At 38.4% G+C, this 25954-nt stretch overlaps 1 protein-coding gene across 5 annotated transcripts in view; it reads left to right on the forward strand.

Annotated features, from left to right (window-relative positions):
* GAPVD1 (GTPase activating protein and VPS9 domains 1) overlaps positions 1 to 25954 on the forward strand; it is an 81952-nt gene that overhangs the window by 31426 nt on the left and 24572 nt on the right. For 2 of the 5 annotated variants that reach the window (XM_041724863.1, XM_041724866.1), the window contains exons 2-13: positions 2103 to 2320; positions 4093 to 4936; positions 7874 to 7960; positions 9361 to 9495; positions 9641 to 9830; positions 14021 to 14181; positions 17997 to 18126; positions 20767 to 20892; positions 21820 to 21993; positions 23786 to 23926; positions 25015 to 25149; positions 25622 to 25741. In XM_041724863.1, the coding sequence (XP_041580797.1) occupies positions 2136 to 2320; positions 4093 to 4936; positions 7874 to 7960; positions 9361 to 9495; positions 9641 to 9830; positions 14021 to 14181; positions 17997 to 18126; positions 20767 to 20892; positions 21820 to 21993; positions 23786 to 23926; positions 25015 to 25149; positions 25622 to 25741 (2428 nt within the window). In that variant the 5' untranslated portion in view covers positions 2103 to 2135. The remainder of the gene's footprint in view (positions 1 to 2102; positions 2321 to 4092; positions 4937 to 7873; positions 7961 to 9360; positions 9496 to 9640; positions 9831 to 14020; positions 14182 to 17996; positions 18127 to 20766; positions 20893 to 21819; positions 21994 to 23785; positions 23927 to 25014; positions 25150 to 25621; positions 25742 to 25954) is intronic. The other 3 variants (XM_041724865.1, XM_041724867.1, XM_041724864.1) reach the window with 2 other exon arrangements.

Genomic DNA, 25954 nt, shown 5'->3' on the forward strand with positions numbered 1-25954 from the left:
TATCAACTCCAAATAGATCCATTAAGGTCATTTATGAATCTGGCTGGGACAACTTTTTTTCTTAGCTTTGTTGAGGTATATTTGATATGTAACATTGTGTAAATTTAATTAATGTTTAGTTATTAATGAGAATTACTTTTCTACCTCAATAGCAGGGTGCTGTCTGGATATACAATGCTGTATTGTGTTATCTGGGCCACAAGCACTTCTATCGTTGATATAAAACATTGTGGTCTGAGGGAAACTTATTGGTGGGGTTATGAGCTGAGCTGAGTGTTTTATGTCACTCTACTTCATATCCCCTGGGAGGGTCTGAGGCTAGGATCAAGAGCGGCCCTCCTGGGTTTCAGGGAGGTGAGTTCTCTCTGCCTGAGGGTAGACTGAGCAAGAGGTGCCGTGGACCCTGCCCTGGAGGGAGGAGGCTGGCAGATGCCTCCTTAGCCAAAGCTTGAAACAGACTCATGGCCAGTAAAGTGAGTTCAGTGACTGAGGGGTCTCATAACCCAATTCAGACTTCTCTGCACTGTGTTCTGGCAGGCATTCCAGGCCCAAGGGTAGCTTAAATAATAATGCTTTAAAATATGTGTGCTATTTTTATCAGCTTGTTTAGCTACTAGATAAACGAGATTTGTGTGATTTTATGCATTCCTTTGGCAAATACTTATTCAGTTTTTGCTACAAACCAGTTGCTCTGCTCAGCCCAGAAATTACAACTGTGAGTGAATAAAACACCAACCTTTAGTGGCCCTTACTGTTTAGTGGGGAACCATACCTAAGCATAAAGAACATGCAAGTGGTATTTGTAATATAATGCTATAGAAGCAAGTATACTTCTTAAAAAGGCCAGAAAAGGGAATAGGAATTGATAGTTTGTATTTTAGGAGTTATCTGAGAAGGCCTTTCTAAATAGGCATTTGAACAGAGACCTGAATGAAGTAAAGATACTAGCTGTGCATAGTAGAGGACAAGAGGAATAGTCTTTTAGATAGAGGGATCATCAAATGCAGAGGCTTTGAGGAAGGGCATGCGTGGCCTTAAAGCAAGAAGGCCAGTGCATCTGGAGCTACGTGAGCAAGGGTAGAATGGTAGGAGATGAGGTTGGGAGAAGTAGCGGGGGTAGATCATATAGGACTTTTAGACTTCATTTTATTTATTTATTTATTTATTATTATTTTTTATTTATTTATGATAGGCACACAGTGAGAGAGAGAGGCAGAGACATAGGCAGAGGGAGAAGCAGGCTCCATGCACCGGGAGCCCGACGTGGGATTCGATCCTGGGTCCCCAGGATCGCGCCCTGGGCCAAAGGCAGGCGCTAAACCGCTGCGCCACCCAGGGATCCCTAGACTTCATTTTAAATGTAAAATAAGCTTTTGGATGGCTGCTAGTTTGGGAATAAGGTGATCTGACTTCAGTTTAAAGGGTACTTTAGGCTATGTAGGGAACAGTCTCGAGTAGTACAAGAAAGGAAGCAGAGAGATCAGTTAGGAAGTAGTGGTTATTAGATCTTTGGATGAGAGATGATGGTGGATGTGGTGAGTAGTCAGATTGGAGATGTATTTTGAAGATTGAGTCAACAGGTTAAATTGATTGGTTGCAATATAAAAGGGAGCAGGGGATCCCTGGGTGGCGCAGCGGTTTGGCGCCTGCCTTTGGCCCAGGGCACGATCCTGGAGACCTGGGATCGAATCCCACGTCGGGCTCCCTGCATGGAGCCTGCTTCTCCCTCTGCCTGTGTCTCTGCCTCTCTGTCTCTCTCTCTGTGACTATCATGAATCTTTAAAAAAATTTTAAAAAATGGAGCAAAGAAACTCTAGTGCTAATAAATAGATACTAGATTTAAAGTAAATACACAGGTTTTTACTGTGGCTGTCCTGAGCAATGGCCTTACTAGGAGTTATTTATTTTTGTTTATCTGTATTTACGAGTTTTTCTATACTGAACCTGTGATGCTTCTGCAAAAAATATATAGATTATTTTAAAATTAGAGTTAATCATAGTACTAAATGTAGCCTAATTCATAATGTGTTCTCTTACCCCTTTTGATTTTGGAAAACAATTTAAGTGACATAAAAATTTTAAACTTGTCTGTTTACTCTTAGTGATCAGCCTTTGTACCTTCTCCACATTTGAAGATGGTGAAGCTGGATATTCATACTTTGGCCCATCACCTCAAGCAGGAACGCTTATATGTAAACTCTGAGAAACAGCTCATTCAGAGGCTCAATGCAGATGTACTTAAGACAGCGGAAAAGTTATATCGTACAGCATGGATTGCTAAGCAACAGAGAATTAATTTGGATCGGCTTATCATAACCAGGTAAAAAAAAGGGTTTGAGGTGTTAAATTTTATGGGCCATTGTAATTTTGTGCTAACTGCTAACTGTAAATAAGTGAATCTATTTCCAACAAAGTTCATGCTTTCAGATAGTTTGAATCAACATTAAGGTGAGCCTTTGCTTATTTTGTCTATTAATTAAACATTTTATAGAGAATTATAACGTAAGCATTAATATTTTATACCACATCAGTTTTGCATCTTTATATATATAATATTTTATTACTGCTGAAAGTAAATTATCTTGTGTTTTTTTTTTTTTTTAAGTGGCTCCACACCTAACATGGGGCTTGAATTCACAACTTTGAGATCAAGAGTTACATGCTGTACCAATTGAGCCAGCCAGGCACCTCTCTACTTTTCTGTTGTTGTCATCATTGTTATTATTATTTTTTTTAAGATTAAAGGAAAATTTGTTTTTGGGTAATCTCTACACCCAATGTGAGGCTCGAACTCACAACCCCAAGGTCAGGAGTTGCATGCTCCACTAACTCAGCCAGCCAAGCACCCTTTTTCTCCTAATACTATTTAATATACGTTGGTCAAGACCTTGAACACTGGTTTGACTTGTGTGGGTCCACTTATACATGGATTTTTTTTTGCAGGGTACTGTAAACATATTTTTGTCTTCCTTATGACTTTCTTAATATTTTCTTTTCTTTAGCTTACTTTATTGTAAGAATACTGTATATAATACAAATACAAAATATGTGTTAATCGACTATTTATGTTCTTTGTAAGGCTTCTGGTCAACATAGGCTATTAGAAGTTAAGTGTTTGGAGAGTCTGAAGTTCTGCAGGGATTTTTCCACTACATAGGGGGTCATTGCCCCTAATCTCCACATTGCTCAAGGGTCAACTGTGTATATTTTCTTGTTTCGATACTGTATATCTACTCAGTTTTAGAAGCCTCTTTTTTCCCTGTGTTAATACCTTATTGTGTTCGAAGAAACAGTTTTTACCTCTAAGAAGAGTGGTGCTAAAGTATAATGTTGAGAAAAGGAGCCAGACACAGAAAAGTATATACTGTACGATTTCATTTTTGTGAAGCTGAAAAAAAGGACTGATCTTTGATGATAGAAATCAGAATAATGGTTATTTAAAAAAAAATTTTTTTTTTTAAATTTATTCATGGTAGTCACACACACAGAGAGAGAGAGAGAGAGAGAGAGAGAGAGAGAGAGAGACATAGGCAGAGGGAGAAGCAGGCTCCATGCACCGGGAGCCCGACGTGGGATTCGATCCCGGGTCTCCAGGACCGCGCCCTGGGCCAAAGGCAGGCGCTAAACCGCTTCGCCACACAAGGATCCCAATGGTTATTTTTTTATACTTTTCATTGAGCCTGATTTACTGTGAGGAATTTGTCCTCCTTTGTACTTTTTGGTTTTGCCTCTTTTTTTTTTTAAGATTTTATTTATTTATTCATGAGAGACAGAGAGAGAGAGGCAGAGACACAGGCAGACAGAGGCAGAGGGAGAAGCAGGCTCCATGCAGGGAGCCTGACGTGGGACTTGATCCCGGGTCTCCAGGATCACGCCCTGGGCTGAAGGCGGCACTAAACTGTGGGCCACTGGGGCTGCCGGGTTTTGCCTTTCTTTACACATTCAGATGTTGGTGGGCTGAAAGATTTGAGCCGTTTGGAGTGATCTCATTGCTAGGACTATAATCAATCCACATTTCCATGTTTCAGTGGAATGTATGTATTATATTATTGTTATTGATTTTATTGTTTTGCTTGTTTGCTCATTTTTTAGTGCTGAAGCTTCCCCTGCTGAATGTTGTCAGCATGCCAAGATTTTGGAAGATACACAGTTTGTTGATGGATATAAGCAATTGGGATTTCAGGAGACTGCTTATGGAGAATTCTTGAGTCGGTTAAGGGAAAATCCTCGTCTTATTGCTTCCTCTTTGGTTGCTGGGGAGAAACTTAATCAGGAGAACACACAAAATGTTATTTACACAGTTTTTACCTCCCTCTATGGCAACTGTATTATGCAAGAAGATGAAAGCTACCTCCTTCAGGTTTTGAGATACTTGATTGAATTTGAACTTAAAGAAAGTGACAACCCCAGGCGACTTTTGAGGAGAGGAACTTGTGCCTTCAGCATCTTATTTAAACTTTTTTCTGAAGGACTGTTTTCTGCCAAACTTTTCCTCACAGCCACTTTACATGAGCCAATTATGCAACTGCTTGTTGAAGATGAAGATCACCTGGAAACAGATCCAAACAAGCTAATTGATAGGTTTTCCCCATTACAACAGGAAAAAATTTTTGGAGAGAAAGGCTCAGATAGATTCAGGCAAAAGGTTCAAGAGATGGTGGATTCCAATGAGGCCAAACTGGTGGCTTTGGTGAACAAATTTATTGGTTATCTCAAACAGAACACATATTGCTTTCCACATAGTTTGAGGTGGATTGTGTCACAGATGTACAAAACCCTCTCCTGTGTAGATAGACTGGAAGTTGGGGAGGTCAGGGCAATGTGTACTGATCTCCTATTGGCCTGCTTCATTTGTCCTGCAGTTGTCAATCCAGAACAGTATGGAATAATTTCTGATGCTCCTATTAATGAGGTGGCAAGATTTAATCTGATGCAGGTATGCTTTTGCTATTATCATTAGTGTGGCATTCAGTTGAAAATCAGTTGAGTGGGTAGTGGGGTGGGAACAGAAAATCTGACAATGTGTATGTATTTTTACTCTTCTGTTTCCTCATACTGGCTTTTAAATATTTGCTTCTTAAGAAATAAAAGCAGTTACCGGGCACCTGGATGGCTCAGCCAGTTGAGCATCCCACTCTTGGTTTCAGGTCTGATCATGATCTCAGGGTTGTGAGATTGAGCCCTGTGTTGGGCTCCAGGGTCTGGCTCCAGGCTCAGCAGGGAGTCTGCTTGAATTTCTCTCCTTTTGCCCCCTCCCTCTTGTGGATGCGTACACACACACTCTCTGAAATAAATAAATCTTTAAAAAAAAGAAAAAAGGAAATAAAAGCAGTTAAATTGGGATTTAAGAATATTGTAGTCATAAAATATTTTGTTAGTTTTTTCCCTCAAAGATCTATTTATTTATTTATTTAGGAGAGAGGGAGAGCATGTAGCGAGGGGGAGGAACAGGGAGAGAAATTCTTGAGCAGACTCCCTCCTGAGTGGAGATTCCCACCATGCGGCTCCATCCCAATGTGGGGCTCGATCCCAGGACTCTGTGATCATGACCTGAGCCAAAACCAAGTGCTAATAAATGTTCATATTTTGCTGCAGAAATGTGAATACATTTGATTATAGGATACCACCCTTAATACTGGCTGTGTTACATGTATGCACTAATTAACCTTTCTAAAACCTTCAGATTTTGAAATCTGAAACTCTTCTGGACCTCAGACCTTCAGAAAGAGGAGTTTTGGATTTGTTTTAGCATTTTCTCCCCCTTAATCATCTGAACTACTGAAGTCATGTTATTTCTTTTTTTCTTTTTAGAGAGGAGGAGGGGGTGAGGGGCAGCAAGAGAATGAGAGAGAGAATCCCAGACAGGCGCTACACCCAGTGCAGAGCCTGATGTAGGGATTGATCTCACGACCCTGAGATCATGACATGAGCTGAAATCAAGAGTCAGATGCTTAACTCACTGAGCCACCTGGGCATTCTCATGTTATTATTTCTTAAGGGAAGTTTTTAATCATATCCCCTCCCCCAGAAATACTGTAAAGAAGAAACTGAATTTATTTGGAATATAATATATCTTAGGATGATTTTTTTTTAATGATAAGCTTTTTAAATTTAAGATTATTTATTTATTTGAAAGTGAGAGCATGCACCAGTGGAGAGGGACAGAGGGAGAAGCAGACTCCTTGCTGGGCAGGGAGCCTGACTCGGAGCTTGAGCCCAGGCCTTTGGGATCATGATTTGAGCCGAAGGCAGACACTTAACCAACTGAGCCACCCAGGTGTCCCAAGGTTTTTTTTTTTTTCATGGTCAATTATATTATTTATTATTTTTTAAATATTTAATTTATTTGTTCATGAGAGACACAGAGAAAGAGAGAGGCAGAGACACAGGTAGAGGGAGAAGCTGGCTCCATGCAGGGAGTCCTATGTAGGACTTGATCCCGGGTCTCCAGGATCACACCCTGGGCTGAAGGCGGCACTAAACCACTGAGCCGCCCAGGCTGCCCCGGTCAATTATATTATGTTGTTGTGTTTAGCAATTAACTATATAAAACTTCCCAAAATGAAATTTAAAGATTTTTATTGTCTGTGCAACATTAAATTTATTCTTAAGATAGTTGTAGGTTTTTATTTTTGTCATTCCAATAGAGATTGAATCACTTATTTTCAAAATGAGTAAAAATATCTGGGAATTGTCCCAGATATTAAGATGATACTAATATAATATTAGCTTGCTCCAGAATGTCTTTAAAGATAGTAGATTAGAATCGCCTAGGTGGCTCAGTCAGTAAGTGTTCGATTCTTGATTTTGGCTCAGGTTATGATGTCGGGTTCATGAGATTGAGCCCTGAGTTGGGCTCCGTGTTTAACAGAATGTCTGCCTAAGATTCTCTCTCTCTCTCTGTCCCTCCCCTCTCCTCTGAGATAAATAAATAAATTTTTTTTTAAAGATTTTATTTATTTATTCATGACAGACACAGAGGGAGAGAGAGGCAGAGACACAGGCAGAGGGAGAAGCAGGCTCCATGCAGGGAGCCTGACGTGGGAGTCGATCCCAGGTCTCCAGGATCACACCCTGAGCTGAAGGCGGAGCTAAACCGCTGGGCCACCAGGGCTGCCCAACAAATAAATCTTTAAAAAAAAATAAAGAGAGTAGATTAGCAGTCCTCTTTTACAAGTAAGGAATTTGCTCTGTGAGTTAAAAAATTAATATTTACTTTCCAAGCAGCTCTGTTCTGTAGGATTTCTTAAATCAAAAAAAAAAAAATTCTACTTTGAGTATTCTGTGAACTATAAAGGGAAAAGTACTTAGTATTAACTTGAAGTAGTTTGAATCAAGTTTTGCAAATTTTAAAATTTCTAGATGTATGAAAAGTAGGATATCAGAAACAAAGGTGTTATATTTTTGTTTTATATTGTCAATATAATGTTAAAGTAAAATTTTCTACTTATTGTCTTGAACTCCTAATCTAAATATAGTAAAAGCTGATGTAGAGAAGATAAGCATTTAATTTGGGATCCTGGGATCCCTGGGTGGCTCAGCGGTTTGGTGCCTGCCTTTCAGCCCAGGGTGCGATCCTGTGGTCCCGAGATCAAGTCCCGCGTCAGGCTCCCGGCATGGAGCCTGCTTCTCCCTCTGCCTGTGTCTCTCTGCCTCTCTCTCTCTCTCTCTCTCTCTCTCTTTCTCTCTCTCTGTCTATCATAAATAAATAAATAAATCTTTAAAAAAAATAATAATTTGGGATCCTACTTTGCATGCCTGGTCAGATAGTATGAATATTATTATGAAACAAAATTTTAACCTCGAATGGAAGTAGAGAAGAATTTATAAGTATCTATAGCCTATGTCTCTGTACGACTGCTTTGGGTTGCAGGTTGGCCGCCTTTTGCAGCAGTTGGCAATGACTGGCTCAGAAGAGGGAGATCCCCGGACAAAAAGCAGCCTTGGAAAATTTGACAAAGTAAGAATGAATATTATCTCATGTGAAATGCCATTTATAGAAGAATTTGCCAAAGCATTAGTGAACTTAACTATGGTCTTTATTAAATCTTGTCTTTTATTAAAAATAAATGGTCTTTTCAATGATCCTTGGTATATACAGAGAGAATACAGTGTTGGATCAGCAGCATTTAAAGGAAGATCTCACTAAAGATTACTAGTTCTCACTTATTAAAGTGTTGAGGGTTGCTATTGTAATGAGAGCCAAAGAGCTATTAAGATTATTTTATTTCAGAAAGTTTAAGGCACCTGGCTGGTTCAGTTGATAGAGTATGGAACTCTTGATCTTGGGGTTGGAGTTTCAGCCCCATGTTGGATGTAGAGATGACTTCAAAGATTTTATTTATTTATTATTTAGTTATTTTAGAGACAGAGGGTGTGCATGTGCAAACAGAGGAGGAGCAGAGGGAGAGGGAGGGGCAAAGACTCTCAAGCAGTGTCCATGTTAAGCGTGGACCTCTACGTGGGGCTCTCTCCCAAGACCCTGAGATCCTGACCATAGCAGAAACAAAGGGTCTGATTGATACTCAACCAAATGAGCCACCGATGCTCCCTGAGTGTAGAGATTATTTAAATGAAAAACAAAAAACCTAAATAGGACGGCTCAGTTGGGTCAGTGTCCAACTCTTGGTTTCTTCTTGCATCATGATCTCAGGATCCTGAGATTGGTTCGGGTCAGTGGGGAGTCTGCTTTATTTTATTTATTATTTTTTTGGGGAGTCTGCTTTAGATTCTATCCCTGTCCCTCTTCCTCTCTCCTTCCCCCACTAAGTGCATGTGTGTGTACACGCATACAATCTCTCTAAAATGGGTGAATCAATCTACAAATAGTTTAATTTTTTAAGCCACTAAAGCAAAACAGTGATAATTGTATAATTTTAAGTGTATTTCATAAATATGTTCTATGGCATCGTTCAGTTAAAATTTCCTTTTGAGTAGGCTATACAATTCAACCTTTCTTAAATTCGGAAGTAATCCAGTGAAATTCCACTTCCACTTCTGATCTCTAACCTTTATTTCCTCCCCAAAAGGTTCTTGGTGTTCTCAATCTTTCATGTTTTCTTTGAGAGATCTATATGTATACAAGCAAATTCTTACATATGTTTTCCCAGTTACCCTCATTCCTCCCTTTTCACAGGTGGTAGAGTAGTGTGCGCTGTTCTGTGTCATGTTTGTTTCACATACCAGAATTTCATGGAGACAATTCTATGTCAGTTCATAAAGAGTTTAATTTTTTTCAATGTTAGGTTTAATATAATTTTCAAAGGAAAACTTTTTGGATGCTTGTCCACCTTAATTAGAAATTTTTTCCCCTTATTTTAAAGAGAAAATATTTCACTGTGATCTTTTCCTGTTTAACAGAGCTGTGTTGCTGCTTTTCTTGATGTTGTGATTGGGGGCCGTGCAGTGGAGACCCCTCCAATGTCCTCCGTTAATCTTCTGGAAGGATTGAGCAGGACTGTGGTTTATATAACCTATAGTCAGCTTATTACTCTGGTAATGGCTTTATTCTTTAATAGGTTTTTCTCAAAAGTAATTTATCTAAGCATGGGCAGAGTCATAGATGAGTACATTGTGTGAGAAATATATATTGTGTTTGAAAAATTGATCTCACTAGCTAATGGCCTTTTACTTTTGCCAGGTGAATTTTATGAAGAGTGTGATGTCTGGAGATCAACTAAGAGAAGATAGGATGGCTCTTGACAATTTATTGGCAAACCTGCCCCAGGCAAAGCCAGGAAAAAGCAGCAGCTTGGAAATGACTCCCTATAATACTCCTCAGCTGTCTCCGGCAACCACTCCAGCAAATAAAAAGAATCGATTGCCTATAGGTAAAGAGCATTTCTCATATTCAGGCTTTCCCTTAAATTTAGTATTTTTTTTATTGGCTTTTATTACTGCTCAGTGTTTTGGAATGTGGTTTTAAATAATTTGGGAAAGCTTTCTCTTTGTGTTTACTGACACTAATGCAATTTTTATTTATTTATTTATTTATTTATTTTTCTAATGCAATTTTTAAAAATTGCACCAATTAGTTAAGGTTTGTGAGACATGCTTTTCACAATTAATTGAGATCATGCCACCTACAGTATACTTTGTATATTTTAGTAACTTTTTTGGGGAAAATTTGGAAATATCAGTATTTGAATTAGGTAGCCCTGTCCTTTCATCCAAGTTTTAAATAATAAAATAATAACTTAGAGGGTTCTATCAGTAAAGTTGAATATATACTTACTATTTTCCATTATTATTATTATTAATCTTTCATTAAGTGATCTAAGGTATCTTTGTTGTTTTATAAAATTAAGGTTCCATTTTATTTTGTCAAGTTTATCTAAAAATTGAGTCTAAGTTTTATTCACCTTTTTTTTTTTTTTTTTTAAAGATTTTGTTTATATGACCAGAGAGAGAGCACACAAGCAGGGGAGCAGCAGAGGGAGAGGGAGAGGAAGTCTCTTTGCTGAGCAGGGAGCCTGATGCAGGGCTTGATCCCAGGACTCTGGGATCATGACCTGAGCTGAAGGCAGACGCTTAACTGACTGAACCACCCAGACACCCCTAAGTTTTACTCACATAGTAAACATCTGTTATCTATATGCGTACACACACGTACAAATTGAGCATTACCATGTACTCTGTACCAGAATCTGGATGAGCACTTTATAGATGTTGTTTCATTTAATTCATGCAAAAAAATCCATGTAAAAAGAGTAGGTATAATCACTATCCTGCATGGGAGGCACTGTGTTAGACATTGGGGATACAAAGACCATTAGGATGTGCTGCTACTGTGCTGATTGCTAATAGTCTAGTTGGGGAGAAAAAGAGGAAACCAGTTGCCTTCATTATATTGTGTCTGAAGGAAATAAGCATGTATGGAGGCTTGTGGGGCACCTATGTTGGGTAGGTGATGATGGCATCAGGAGAAGATCATACTTTCTCTTTGAAGGATGAATGGGAGTTAGACAAAGTAGATAAGAGAGAGAGGGAAAGAGTGTTTAGGCCAAGAAGCGGTGTTTTAGTGTCAGTGACAATTAGTGAAAATGAATAGTTATTTTATACATTTTGAAGAATAGGATTTCATTTTTAAACTTCTGTGAGCCAATTTGTTAAGAACTGACAGTTTCTTAAATTAATCCATCTTAGATTTAATGTAATATGGAATAATATCAACAAGAATATGACATCATAAAAAAAAGAATATGACATCATATTCTTCAAGTCTTTAGCTTTCATCATCCCAGAATATCAATTATCAGAATTAAAAATAGAAAAAAAAGATGAAGTTTGGCATGCAGTGATTTCTTTTTTTTAGATTTATTTATTTATTAGAGAGAGAAAGGAGGATGAGAGCGCACAAGTGGGGCAGGGGACATAGGGAGAGGGAAAGAAGCAGACTTCCCACTGAGCGCAGAGCCTGATGTGTGATCAGTCTCACAACCTTGAGATTGTGACCTGAGTCGAAATCAAGAGTTGGGCACTTAAGGGCACCTGAGTGGCTCATTTGGTTAAGCACCTGCCTTTAGCTCAGGTCACAATCTCAGAGTCCTGGGATCGAGCCCCGTGTTGTGCTCCCTACTTAGGGTGGAGTCTGCTTCTCCTTCTGCCCTCTCCCCTCACTTGCTCATATGCTCTCTCTCTCTCGAATAAATAAATCAAAATCTTAAAAAAAACAAAAACGGAGTTGGGTGCTTAACCAGCTAAGTAAGCCACTGCTGACCCAACACGGAGTGGTTTTTTTTTTTTTTAAAGATTTTATTTATTTGAGAGAGAGAGCGCGTGCAATCAAGAGCAGGAGGGAGGAGCAGCAGGAAAGGGACAAGCAGACTCCTCGCTGATCAGGGAGCCCAACGTGGGGCTTAATCCCAGGACTCTGAGATCATGACCTGAGCTGAAGGCAGGCACTGAGCCACCCAGGTGCCCCAATACTCAGTGATTTTTAATATTACAGCCTATTTGCACTTTTTTCACATGAAGGAATAAATGATTTTTGGTAAATCAGGGATTTTTTTCCCTCTGTCATTCACTCCTGTTCTTGCATTTCTTGTCATCCAGAAGTATCGTTAAATGGGGTATAATGGAAAGTAAATTTCAAATATTTGCCCAATATTACTTTGTTTAGTCATATGACCTGGTCATTGAATTTATTTTGTATTTTTAAAAAATGTGTCCATTATTCAGAGGATTGATTTTCTTTCTATTTAATGCTTTCGCAACCCAGGACAACAGTTAGCAGCCATCACTGCCTGGGATTCCTCAGCCACAAATCTTACTGCTCATATTACTCTAGTAACCCCATTTGGTGGGTAATAGGCTGTTCTTCCTCCTCTTATATAACTTTCATTTAAGAAACAGTATATGAAAGTATGCTCCATGTGCATGTTGCTTTTGCTTTATGTAAATTGCTACATAGATTTTGATTACTTGCATTTTTATAAATTATAAAATTTGTTGCTTAAGATTCATGTAGTTCATAAAGTTGAAATTCACAGTTCAGTAGAAGACAGTGATGAAGGTCAGCAAATAAAGATGTGAGAGTGAACCTGTGTTCGACTTTTGGGAATTGATGTATGCTCTGAATTTTGAAAGCCAGAGTGATTAATGAGCAGATCTACAGCATTGTCTAAAGAAGACTCTTTATATTTTTTTAAGATTTATTTATTTGCTTATTTGAGAGAGAGTGAGCATGCGAGGGGTGGGGCAGAGGGAGAAGGAGAGGAAGAGAATCTTGGGCAGATTCCTGTTGAGTGTGGAGCTTGTGGGGCTTGATCCTACAACCCTGAGATTATGACCTGAGCTGAAACCAAGAAACCAAGAGTTAGAAGCTTACCCGACTGAGCCCCCAGGTGCCTCTAGAGGATTCTTTATATTTCTGTCTTCAAGTAGGATAGCTTTCACTCAAAGTGAAGTTGACTTTTCTATAGAGTGTTTTTGCTTTATGTCTGTACTTTTGATTATTTTGCACTAAAGTAGAATTTATATTTAGTATTCAGGTTGTGTTGAATTTTATTCCCCTCTGAAAGAAAATTGAAACTTGTTGCAGAAGACTTAAAATCACAGAGAAATTGTCAAACTATCTAAATCTTTGAGTATCTCAAAGTTCTTATAAGATGTGTAGAATGATAATTTTAGAAAAAAGTATTATTTTCTTATAGGTAGGGGGAAAAAAAAACCAAATAATTAGATTTTCATTATTTAGAATGTTTCTATAAAGCAGAAGGGTCACTTATATTCAAACATAGGGAAGTCTTTTTTCCTGCACCTTTAGAGGGAGATGAGTACATTTCAGGAAAGTCAACATGTTTTCAAAAACTGATTCTGATTTTGTCAACAGTTGTCCGATTACCATATATTACTTTATATGGCTATTGGATTTCTCTATGAAAATTTCTTTTTCTTTTTCTTTTTTTTTAAGATTTTATTTATTTATTCATGAGAGACCCAGAGAGAGAGAGAGAGAGGCAGAGACACAGGCAGAGGGAGAAGCAGGCTCCATGCAGGGAGCCTGATGCGGGACTCGATCCCAGGACCCCAGGATCACACCCTGGGCCGAAGGCAGGCGCCAAACCGCTGAGCCACCCCAGGCGTCCCTGTGAAAATTTCTAATGCTTGTAAGTTCAGTTATTAGTATGGGAGACCTGTGGCAGTTAAATCATTTTATGGGAGAAATTGTTAAAGGTATCTTGATAAGGAATAAGGTAATGTTATTTTTGTCACCCTAAGTCTTAAATGGACAGATATGTTTGCTGTTATGCAGGTGTGCTTATCTGTGTGTGTCACTCCCTGTCAGGTGCACATAAGCCTGTTGTTTCTGACTATCTGTTTTGAAGGACAATTTGTGTTAGTCATCAGTAGAGTAACTGGGAAGATGTAGGAGTTTTTTAAAATTCATATTCTCACCACTTGTTTTTTTGTGCATGCGCAAATGTCGTACATTAATATAAAATACATTTTTGTATTTACCGTTTTCTTCATTTTATCTTGTTCTCTAAATTATCATATTTGAAAATTTTTTTATTAGCAACTCGGAGTAGAAGCCGCACCAATGTGCTAATGGACTTACATATGGAGCATGAAGGATCATCTCAAGAAACCATCCAGGAAGTACAGCCAGAAGAGGTGTTGGTCATTTCTTTAGGGACAGGTCCCCAGCTCACTCCAGGGATGATGTCAGAAAATGAGGTATGAATGTATTGTTACATTTAACTTACAGCCATTAATATTAAATAATTAGGTTCTTTTTTCCTAATTTATGGTCTCTTACTTCTGTAAGTCAGTATGTATTTAATGAGTACATTAAATGCCAAACTTCCTGTGAATAGTTCTGGGGACCTTTCACATTAATATATTGATATTAATAGTACAATAGCAAAAAAATAGTATAATAGTTGGTGATTAAGTCTACACCAAAAATAATTTTCCTAATAGTATAGAAGAGATGGGAAGCCAGGAAATTATAGTATGAAAATTGAAAAGACTTTTCCAGTGACTTGTAGGAAATGTTTTTTGTTTCTTTTCTTTCTAATGATATACTAGTGGTACTCCTGCTTTAAAGAGCCAGATATTCTTTAGAAATATTTTCTGTTCTTTAGTTGGTTAGGAAGAAATGGAAGAGGATACTGAAAAGATAACTAAGAAAGTAAAAATATTTTGAAGAAATGCGGTTGGGGTGTGGAAATCTCTTTTAAGATATTTGTAAACAGAAGAGCTTGGGAGAGAGGCAAAGGGAATGAAGAAATCAAAAAGAAGCATCTTATATATTCAACAGTGACTGCTATTACTCAAGAACACCTATTCCTGGGCAGCCCTGGTGGCTCAGCGATTTAGCACCGCCATCAGCCCAGGGTGTGATCCTGGAGATCCAGGATCGAGTCCCACGTCAGGCTCCCTGCATGGAGCCTGCTTCTCCCTCTGCCTGTGTCTCTGCCTCTCTCTCTCTCTCTCTCTCTCAATCTCTCTCTGTGTGCGTGTCTCTAATAAATAAATAAAATCTTTATTTTTTAATTTAATTTAATTTATTTTATTTTATTTTTTATTTTTTTAAGATTTTATTTATTTATTCATGAGAGACACAGAGAGAGAGGCAGAGACACAGGTAGAGGGAGAAGCAGGCTCCACACAGGGAGCCCGATGTGGGACTCGATCCTGGATCTCCAGGATCACGCCCTGGGCTGAAGGCAGCACTAAACCGCTGGGCCACTGGGGCTCCCCTAAATAAAATCTTTAAAAAAGAAACCAAAACAAACAAACAAAAAAAAAACACCTATTCCTGACCTGGGATGAAGGGGCCAGTTATAGTGGTCGATGAAGTGATTATAGTGATTAGTAAGACTGTGTTTTTTGTTTTTTTAAGATTTTAAAAATTTATTTATTGATAAGAGACAGAGAGAGAGAGAGGCAGAGACACAGGCAGAGGGAGAAGCAGGCTCCATGCAGGGAGCCTGACATGGGACTCAATCCTGGGTCTTCAGGCCGTGGGCTGAAGGCAGTGCTAAACTGCTGAGCCACCCGGGCTTGCCCGTAAGACTGTGTTTGGATTTGTGGCATGACCCTTAGGAAAGAGCTCTGTCACACTCTAGAATTATCTTCATACACACACACAGATGAGCTGGCAAAAACTGTCAGAATCAACTTTTTAGGAACTCCTGAGATATAATAAAAAAATGTATAACATCTAGGGGAATGCTGAATGAGGGAAACAGTTGCTGAGTTTCAGTCAGGGAGCTCTGTGGCCTTTTACCTTCCCCTGGTAACCTTCCCCCAGTTCCCAGCTCTGGCAGCCTTGATGACAGCCCCTGGGTTCCTGTGCAGGGAAGTATCTTCAGTGTGGTATAAGCCTCTTGTTTGGTGTTAATCTTATCATTCTCTAGGCCTTTACATAGATTTTTCCTGAAGATTTTTTGTACATTGCTCATTATGAGTTTAAAGATCCAAGTTACCTTAAAAATACAAAATGTAGGGGTGCCTGGGTGGCTTAGTCAGTTAAGTGTCTGCCTTCGCCTCAGGTCACGATCCCAGGGAACATGTGAGCCCCACATTGGGCTCCCTTGCTTAGCAGGGAGCCTGCTTCTCTCTCTCCCTCTGCCTGCCACTCCCCCTGCTTGTGTGCTTGCGTTTTCTAGCTCTCTCTGTCCAGTAAGTAAACAAAATCTTAAAAAAAAAAAAACCCAAAATATAAAATTTTTATGTCTGCATTTAATTTCAAGCAAATTTAGGAAAATGATTCTTTAATTTATAAGAGGAGAGAGAGAAATTCTTTTTTTAAAGATTTTATTGAGAGGGAGAAAGTATGAGCAGTAGGGGGTGGGAGTGGGGAGAGGAGCAGAGAGAGAGGGAGAAGCAGACTCCCCACTGAGCAAAGAACCTGATGCTGGGCTCGATCCCAGGACCCTGAGATCATGACCTGTGCCAAAAGCAGATGCTTAACTGATTGAGCCACTCAGGCACCCCAAAATAATTCTGTCTTTAAATGGCTTTTTTAAAGTATCACATGAATAAAGGTATAGAGCCTTTAAAAAACTTTACTCATTTATTTTTTTATTTTATTTTATTTTATTTTATTTTTTTTAATTTACTTATTTAAATGTAGGGCCAAAACAACACATAGAAGGTTTTGGGTTTTTTAATTCTTTTTAAGTGAGGATACTATTCTTCCTTCATATTTTGCCAATAACCTAAGATGCTAGTGGCTGTGATTTTGAGTTCCATGTGTGCTTAAAACATGCTGTTTGACTTTGAGCAAAGCACTCAGTTCTTCATTAGATTGGAGATACACGTTTACAGCTGAGTTATGAACTTCATGTGGCGGGATAAGAATTCTCTTTTTTGGAAGTCATCTAACAAATAGAAACTTTGTAAAAAGACCATCAGCTCTAGGCTAGAGATGGCTGTGAAGTCACAATTCAGCTTCTGGTATGGACTTTTGTGGCTGTGATCAAGGCAGGGTTCAAATTTGAATTCAGGTTTGAATTCTGATGCCTACAAAATAATTTGTTCTATGTTTTCTTCCTATTGAATTAGTTTATTAACTTTTTTTTTAAAGAGATTTTATTTATTTATTCATGAGAAGCACAGAGAGACACAGAGAGAGGCAGAGACACAGGCGGAGGGAGAAGCAGGCTCCACGCAGGGAGCCCGATGTGGGACTGGATCCTGTGACTACAGGATCATGCCCTGGGCCCAAGGCAGACTCTCAATCGCTGAGCCACCCAAGGATACCAGTTTATTAACTTTTGGAAAAAAATGTACTGCAAATTTAATGTCCTTTTACCATGCAGATGCTTTCTGTGCATCTTTTTATTTAATCCTCAGCAACTCCATGGCATGCCTACTATTACCATGATTCTTTTATAAAGAAACTGGAGTTTAGAGAGCTTAAATCATTTACCCAAGATTACATAGTTGGCACATGGCAGAATCAGAAGGACCAGCCTGCTGATTCCAAAACCTTTTGATTCTTATGATCCTACCCACCACTCACTAATACCCGATTGTTCAGTTTCTCATCCTGAGATGAGATGATGGGAAGATCATCTGGGTGATGGTTGATGGGAAGGCATAGGTTCACTTTTTTTTAACTCATCTACTTTTATTCTAGGGATACTTAAAAGCTTTATCAGAATCTCATAAATGGGTTTTTAGTTAAAAATGAGAATTTAAGAAGAACTTAAATAGGGGTAGCCCGGGTGGCTCAGCAGTTTAGTGCTGCCTGCAGCCCAGGGTGTGATCCTGGAGACCTGGGATCAAGTCCCACGTCAGGCTCCCTGCATCGAGCCTGCTTCTCCCTCTGCTTGTGTCTCTGCCTCTCTCTCTGTGTGTCTCTCACGAATAAATAAATAAAATCTTTAAAATAAATTTAAAAAAAAGAAGAAGAAGAACTTAAATATCCATTTGGTGTGGTCTGTTTTCATATCAGTAACCTTTCAGTTCTAATAAACCAATGGCATTTTGTTTTTTTATTACTTATATATATATATTTTTGGCATTTTATTTTTCAGGTCCTAAACATGCAACTTTCGGATGGAGGACAAGGAGATGTCCCTGTTGATGAAAACAAACTCCATGGTAAACCTGATAAAACCTTGCGCTTTTCCCTCTGCAGTGATAATCTGGAAGGAATATCCGAAGGTGAAGGGTTACTTCATTCAGAGTTGTGTGATTCAAGTAATACTTGTTTTGTGATCTTTAAAGGAGCCTTATAAATTATAATTATACTATCTGTTTTTCTCCCGAAGGAGAGTAATGAAGTTTTCCTCTAATGATCTTGAACAGTTGGCTATAAAGATTGTTTCTGGAATAAATAAGATTGCAAGAAGAAAATTTAAAAGAAAAAGATTGCAAGAGACCTTTGATCATAGAAAACGGAAAAGATAACAGTCTTCATTGAACCTTGAATAATGCCAAAATTTCTCTAGTATTAATGTATACCAAAGCTTATGGAGCTCCTTTAGAGGGATATGGTGCATGTCTAAATGGGAAAAAAATGGACTCACTAGTATTTCATGATATTATGTATACATCTAATGTTCTGTATTTCTTTATTCACACACACCTTTATGAAGCAGGAAGATACAATGGAAATAGGAATAAAATTAGAAAATTAAAAGCATAGATTATGAAATGAGAATTTGTCATTCCATGTATGAGGACAAACATTTTAATGAAGAAAGTTGAGTTTACTATCATTTTAAACATAAAATGTAATAACTTTTCCTTTTTTTGAACTTTTTAGAACATAAGTAATGTATATTTAGTCTAGAAAATGCAGAAAGGAAACGGAATCATTTGTAATTTTACCATTCTATTTTTTTTTTTTTAAGTAGGCTTCACACTGGGTTCCAACATGGGATGCTTAACCTACTGAATCACCCAAGTGTTCCAGTGCTTTTAATACTACATCTGTGCCTTAAAAATAGACATGCCCTTTATTTTTATTTTATTTTTTTTTTAATTTTTATTTATTTATGATAGGAACACAGTGAGAGAGAGAGGCAGAGACACAGGCAGAGGGAGAAGCAGGCTCCATGCACCGGGAGCCTGACGTGGGATTCGATCCCGGATCTCCAGGATCGCGCCCTGGGCCATAGGCAGGCGCCAAACCGCTGCGCCACCCAGGGATCCCTAGACATGCCCTTTAAACTAGCAATTGTGCTTCTAGGAATTTATCCTAGGAAACAATTCAAGGTCGCTTGTTGAAGGGCTTTTTTTTTTTTTTTTTTTTTTTAAGATTTTATTTATTTATTCATGAGAGATACAGAGAGAGAGGCAGAGACATAGGCAGAGGGAGAAACAGGCTCCCTGTGGGGAGCCCGATGCAGGACTTGATCCCAGGACCTAGGGATCAACACCTGAGCCAAAGGCAGATGCTCAACCACTGAGCCACCCAGGCGCCATGAAGGGCTTTTTATAATGCTTGAAAGGTAGAAGCAATCTATGTTTAATCAAACAAGAATATTTAAATAAATTATGCCCATTTGAAGTTAAAGTAAAAAACCATTAAGAACTCAGGTTATTTAAGAATGTTAAATTATAGAGGGAAATGTCACTGCTATATGGGTAAACAAAAAAGGGTTACAAAACAACATAAACCTAATTTTTTTTAAAGATTTATTTATTTATTTATGATAGAGATAGAGAGAGAGGCAGAGACACAGGCAGAGGGAGAAGCAGGCTCCATGCCGGGAGCCCGATGCGGGACCCGATCCCGGGACTCTAGGATCGCGCCCTGGGCCAAAGGCAGGCGCTAAACCGCCGAGCCACCCAGGGATCCCCTAAACCCAATTTTAATAAAAATAAACCAGAATACTGTTATCAGTAGAATGGTAGGGTCGCCTGGGTGGCTCAGTGGGTTAGGCATCTGACTCTTGCTCTCAGCTCAGGTCTTGATCAGGGGTCGTTAGATCGAGCCCTGCATTGGACTCTGCACTGAGCATGGAGCCTTCTTAAGATTCTCTCTTCCTCTCCTTCTTTCCTTCCCCCTGCCTAAAAGCAATTTAAAAAAAAATTTAAAAGCACCTTAATAAAAATAAATACATAAATAAAAGCACCTTGGGACACCTGGGTGGCTCAGTCGGTTAAGCATTCCACTCTTGATTTCCACTCGAGTCATGTTCCTCAGGGTTGTAGGATCAAGCCCTATATCTGGCTCTGTGCTCAACAAGGAATCTGCTTAAGATTCTCTCTCCCTCTGCCTTTCTCTGTGTCCTCTGCTTACACATACTCTCTAAAATAAATAAATACATTTTTTGTCTTTAAAGATTTTTTTTTAAATTTTTATTTACTTATGATAGTCACACAGAGAGAGAGAGAGGCAGAGACACAGGCAGAGGGAGAAGCAGGCTCCATGCACCGGAAGCCCGACGTGGGATTTGATCCCGGGTCTCCAGGATCGCGCCCTGGGCCAAAGGCAGGCGCCAAACCGCTGTGCCACCCAGGGATCCCTTTAAAGATTTTTATATACTTATTCATGAAAGACACAAAGAGAGACACAGGCAGAAAGAGAAGTGGGCTCCATGCAGGGAGCCAGATGTGGGACTCGATCCCGGCACTCCAGGATCATGCCCTGGGCGGAAAGCAGATGCTCAACCACTGAGCAACCCAGGAGTCCCAATAAATACATTTAAATAAACAAATAAATAAATGTACCTTAATCAGTCTTTTTTTTTTTTTTTTTTTACCTTAATCAGTCTAGTCTATTATCAGGACATGAAAAGTTACATGGTGGCTCATGATTTAAAAAGTTCACTCACAGTATAAACATTTCTCTAGGTCCCTCAAATCGCTCCAATTCAGTATCCTCTCTAGACCTGGAAGGAGAATCTGTATCAGAACTTGGAGCTGGACCTTCTGGGAGTAATGGAGTTGAAGCTCTACAGTTATTAGAGCATGAGCAAGGTAAAGTGAAGTTGAACACAGTTGCTTAAGTAGCAAAGAATTTACCTGGTTGTGTTCCATGTAGGTTGACTGTGTTTAGTAAAAGAATAACTTTGATTATATAATGACCATCAAACTTGCATTTTTTTTTCAAACTTGCATTTATTCATAGTTCTTTCCATTCTTAAAAAATGTTTAGTTGGTAAATGAATTTTTTAGGCTGAAGTTACATAGAATAATTAAAATGAATTGCTTGAATCTTGTAATATTTGGCATTTCAGTTCTGTAATACTGAACTTTTCAGGGATACAAAGATAAATACTTGAGGTTAAAGGTACTTAGAATAGGGAGAGGAAGGTAGACAAATGACCAGAAGTGTTACAGAAGTGCCTTGGCAGTTCTGAATAAGAGATACATATGGTTGGAAGTATAGGGCAAAACCTAGTGGAAGAAAATGCTAGCCTTAAAGCGGGGGGACAGGTGGTCAGTGAGGAGTTGGCTGCTCTAGGATGAACTTCACGCCGTCCCCTGTGGTCCCTCATTCACCAGCAGGCTAGCTTAAGCTTTGTTCTCATGACAGAAGGTGAAAAAGAGAGCAGAAATTTTATAAGGTATCTTGAGGCCTGGCCTTGAAACTGCCTCGTTTCCTTTTTGCTCTTTTGGCCAGAGCAAGTAACAGGGCCTGTGCAAATACACAGAGAGGGGAATATATCCCAATTTTTTATCAAAGTCACACTGTAGAGGTTGTCCCAGTTAATCTACCAATCTACCAGGGTATATATCCTGAGCTCAGTTCAGAGAGGTAAAGAGTACATCCATAGGGGAATAATTCAGTGTTTTGGGACTGCTTGCTCAGTATTAATGATAAAATATGTATCTTTAAAGTTGATTAAAAAAATCATAGCTGTGCTGGTACCATTTTTAAGTGCTTAATTCTGTTTTTGATAGCTACAACACAAGATAATCTTGATGATAAGCTAAGGAAATTTGAAATACGTGACATGATGGGACTAACAGATGACAGAGATATATCAGAAACAGTGAGTGAGACCTGGAGTACAGATGTCTTGGGAAGTGATTTTGACCCTAACATTGATGAAGATCGCTTACAGGAAATTGCAGGTAACTGCTATTTAAATTCTCTGGAAAATTGCTGTTTAGTTATTCATATCCACCTACCCTTCATGGGCAGAGACTTCAGACAGACTGGGAAACTGAGATAACTGTATGTAACAAAGCACTTGTCTTTTTTTATTCTTTATCTAAATATAAGTAGCATTTTCCTTGTCTGCATTTAACTCTCCTTTCCCTGCTAAAAAAGAAACACCAATCTTCTGAATTAGCTTCTTGTTTTCAGGGCATAGTATATATTCTTAGGATATTCTTTTGAGATTAAGCACCTTACCTGAAGATAAAAATTCTTATAGATTATAACCACAAAATCTTTCAGAATCGTAAATACTGAGATTCTCTAAAAATTGAAATTAGTGGGACACTTGGCTGGCTTAGTCAGTAGACTGCGTGACTCTTGATCTGGGGATTGTGAGTTGAAGCCCCATGTGGGGTGTAGAGCCTACTTTTTAAAAGATGAATTTACTTCTGGAGGGATTAATTCAGTTCCAAAGAGTGACTAGTTTTTTCTTTTTTTTATATATATCAAGTTTATTGAACTATAGTTTACATACTTTAAAATTCACCCCCTTTAGGATACTGTTCTATAAGTTCTGGAAGATTTCATAAAGTCTTATAAGCAGCATCTTCATTTTCTCTTTATTTTTATTTTTTTTTATTTTATTTTATTTTTTTTTTCATTTTCTCTTTAAATCATGGAATATTTCATGCAAATACAAGGAGAAAAGTGAACTCTGTGTACCTGTCATTCAGCTTCAACTCTTGCATGTACACATGTGGCTGGTTTTGTCCCATCTCTTCTCCCACCAACTAGCCTTTTTGCCTGTCCCCTTGTTATGTGTTAGGCAAGTTCCAGACGTTATTTTATTTGTAATTATTTTATGATATATCTTTAAAAGGTAACTTTCAGCAGTAACTTTTTGCCAAAAGTTTTTTTATGCACTACAGTAGAATTGTTCTTTTGCTAGAGGTAATCAGATGTTGCGAAGCATTCTGAGCTTGAGTGTTTTTAACACAGATGTATAATAATGTTTAATCCTTTCTATTTGTATTTTTAAGTAGTGTAAATAGATTTCTTAATAGATTTTGCATTACTTTGATTCAGGTGCCAAAGTAGTTAGCAGAATGTTCTGTTTGAGCAATGAGCTAGCTGTATTTGCAGTTGAATGCATGCTACAGAGAGGTGTTTTTTTCCTGCAAATATTTTTTTCTTTAAGATTTTATTTATTTATTCATGAGAGACATAGAGAGAGAGAAGCAGAGGGAGAGGCAGGCTCCTCTCAGGAAACTCTGGGATCATGGCCCGAGCTGATGGCAATACTCAACTACTGAGTCACCCAGGTGTCTCTCCTGCAAACATATTTTATTGCTCTAAATATGTTGCTAATGTGCCAAAAGAAAACATATTTGGCCAGTATAACTTTATGTGGTTAAGTGTCTCTGAGTGTTTTTAATCCCTGTAAATACTATATATTTTAGATATTTAGGAACACATATGAAAGTGTGCTATAAAACCAAGATGAAAGCTAATTGAAATGACTTGACCTAATGTGTTTTCTCTATGGAGAGTCCTAGGTGACTAGGAGGAAACTAAGAAAAAGGAGCTTGTGTGATTATGACCAAAGTGGGAAATTTGTGTTTTTAATGGTACTATTGATTGAAATTACTTACCTTGGCTTCCTTCTTGTAGGTAGAGATTACTTTAGTATTTGGCTCTTCTCCATTATCACTGCTCTTTCCATCAGGATCTTCATTAACCTTTTGCTCCCCACTGGTTATACAGGTGCAGCAGCAGAAAACATGTTAGGCAGTTTACTATGCCTGCCAGGTTCGGGGTCAGTGCTTCTTGACCCCTGCACTGGTTCTACCATATCAGAGACAACAAGCGAAGCTTGGAGTGTAGAGGTATTGCCAAGTGACTCAGGTTAGTATGCCGCCATTGTTTGCTTTTTGATTTTCACGGAAGTTTTAAATGTATCTTAATTTCTATGTTATGTACGTTTTGTCAAGTGTGATGCAACCATATTACTAAGAATTTCAGACGGACAGGTAGGTTAGGGCATTTTCTGTCCATCAAGAAAAAACAGTTTGGGATGGCATGGGCTAAGATGGCAGGTGCTTTTTTGACTCTGTGTTCAGTTTTTTGTTTGTAAGCATTTGTTAGCAACTCAGCAGAGCTCTGGTGAGATGCTGTGTTTGTTATCTCCCAATAACTCATCATAACATAGGAATAGCAGTATAACTTGAGCCCTAAACGGTTGGATGTGTGGTAAGCATGCCTATATTCATCCCAGGAAGAACTTGACCCTCTAAAAGATAGCTAATGTATTTTTGAAATGTAATGAAATTGAGATTCTGGAGTTCTGAGAATTATTTTGTGCAGGATTATTATAAATGTATACAAAGTGTTTTGTACTTTCTCTTTTCTTATATATTGCATTTCTACCTTTTTTTCTGACTATAAAGATAAATTTGCTTTCAATTAAATGTCAACTGTCAATGCAAATTTAAGTAACTGTATGTCTGAATTATATTCTAATCTGATCTACTTGGCTCAAGAATAATTAAGTGATTCTGATATGTGTTTTGTAATGTTAATGCACTCAGACGTGCTGACCTGCTGACCGTTACATAAGGAGACAGTAGGATTAACTTACTATCTATTGAGTGCCCATTGGAGTTATTTTTTAGGAAATGTTTGGCTTAATGTTAAGCTATTTTGTATTCTCTTATTGAGTTTACTTGTTAACCAACAATGTGTTTTATGAGATTAGTATTCTATGGGCAGAGTTTTCACCTTTGCACAACAGACTGACCTATTTTGGGATAAAAATCACAACCTCAGCTTCTTTAGCGTTCAGTCTAACCAGCTTTGCTAACTGGCCCAGACTTAGAAATCTGTTTACAATGATTTCATTCATGCTCTGGTAGCTTTCCTCATGTGGGTGTCACAAGCTGAAACTGCAGCACGCTAACTGAATCACTAATGTGGCACCTGTGTCTTCTGTTTAGAGGCCCCGGATCTAAAGCAGGAGGAGCGTCTACAAGAGCTGGAGAGCTGTTCTGGACTAGGTAGCACATCTGATGATACGGATGTCAGGGAGGTCAGTTCCCGTCCCAGCACACCAGGCCTCAGTGTTGTGTCGGGTATGTCTGTCTTGTTTTAAGGAATAAGGATTGCAAGGTGTATTCCTACCTCTCCATTTATAAAGTTGATAACAGAGAGATATGTTTTATTTAAGAGTTGAGAAATTTCTAAGAAACAAAATTATATCTGTGGGACCTTAAATCTATGAGAACTTAACGTGTGGCTTTATAGAGCTTGTTGAGGTCATTGGCAAACAGTCTCTGTGTGTTCCCTCTCTAATTCTATCTGTTCTTGGTGGCTTCTACTACTGTATTTAGATACCATATGATACTTGTGCTTATGTTGTAAAATCAAGGTAAGCATATTTATTAGGCAGTAAAGGTTGTGATACCAGACATCTCACATGTATAACACTGGGACATAAAAATTTTGAGAATATTTACATTTCTCCAAACTTCATATACTTTTTGTGTGGTTATTCCATTCTTATTGCTATTGATTTTTTACTGTATTTACTTATTCATTTTAAAGGCATAAGTGCAACCTCCGAGGATATTCCCAATAAGATTGAAGACTTGAGATCTGAGTGCAGTTCTGATTTTGGAGGTAAAGATTCTGTCACTAGTCCAGACATGGATGAAGTAACTCATGGTAAGAAGGGAAAGAGAATGACTTAAAATGACTTAAAAATGATCACATTCACATGTTTGCTGGTGATATCAGTTGATATAGCACTTTGGAGCATGATTTGACAGTACGTATATAAAGCCTTGAAAATTCATAAACCGGGGTGGGGTTGACTGGCTCAGTCAGTTAAGCGTCTGACTCTTGGTCTCAGCCCAGGTCTTGATCTCAGAGTCATGA

The sequence above is a fragment of the Vulpes lagopus genome, chromosome 12, assembly GCF_018345385.1.
Source record: "Vulpes lagopus strain Blue_001 chromosome 12, ASM1834538v1, whole genome shotgun sequence".
In the NCBI taxonomy this organism is placed as follows: Eukaryota; Metazoa; Chordata; class Mammalia; order Carnivora; family Canidae; genus Vulpes; species Vulpes lagopus.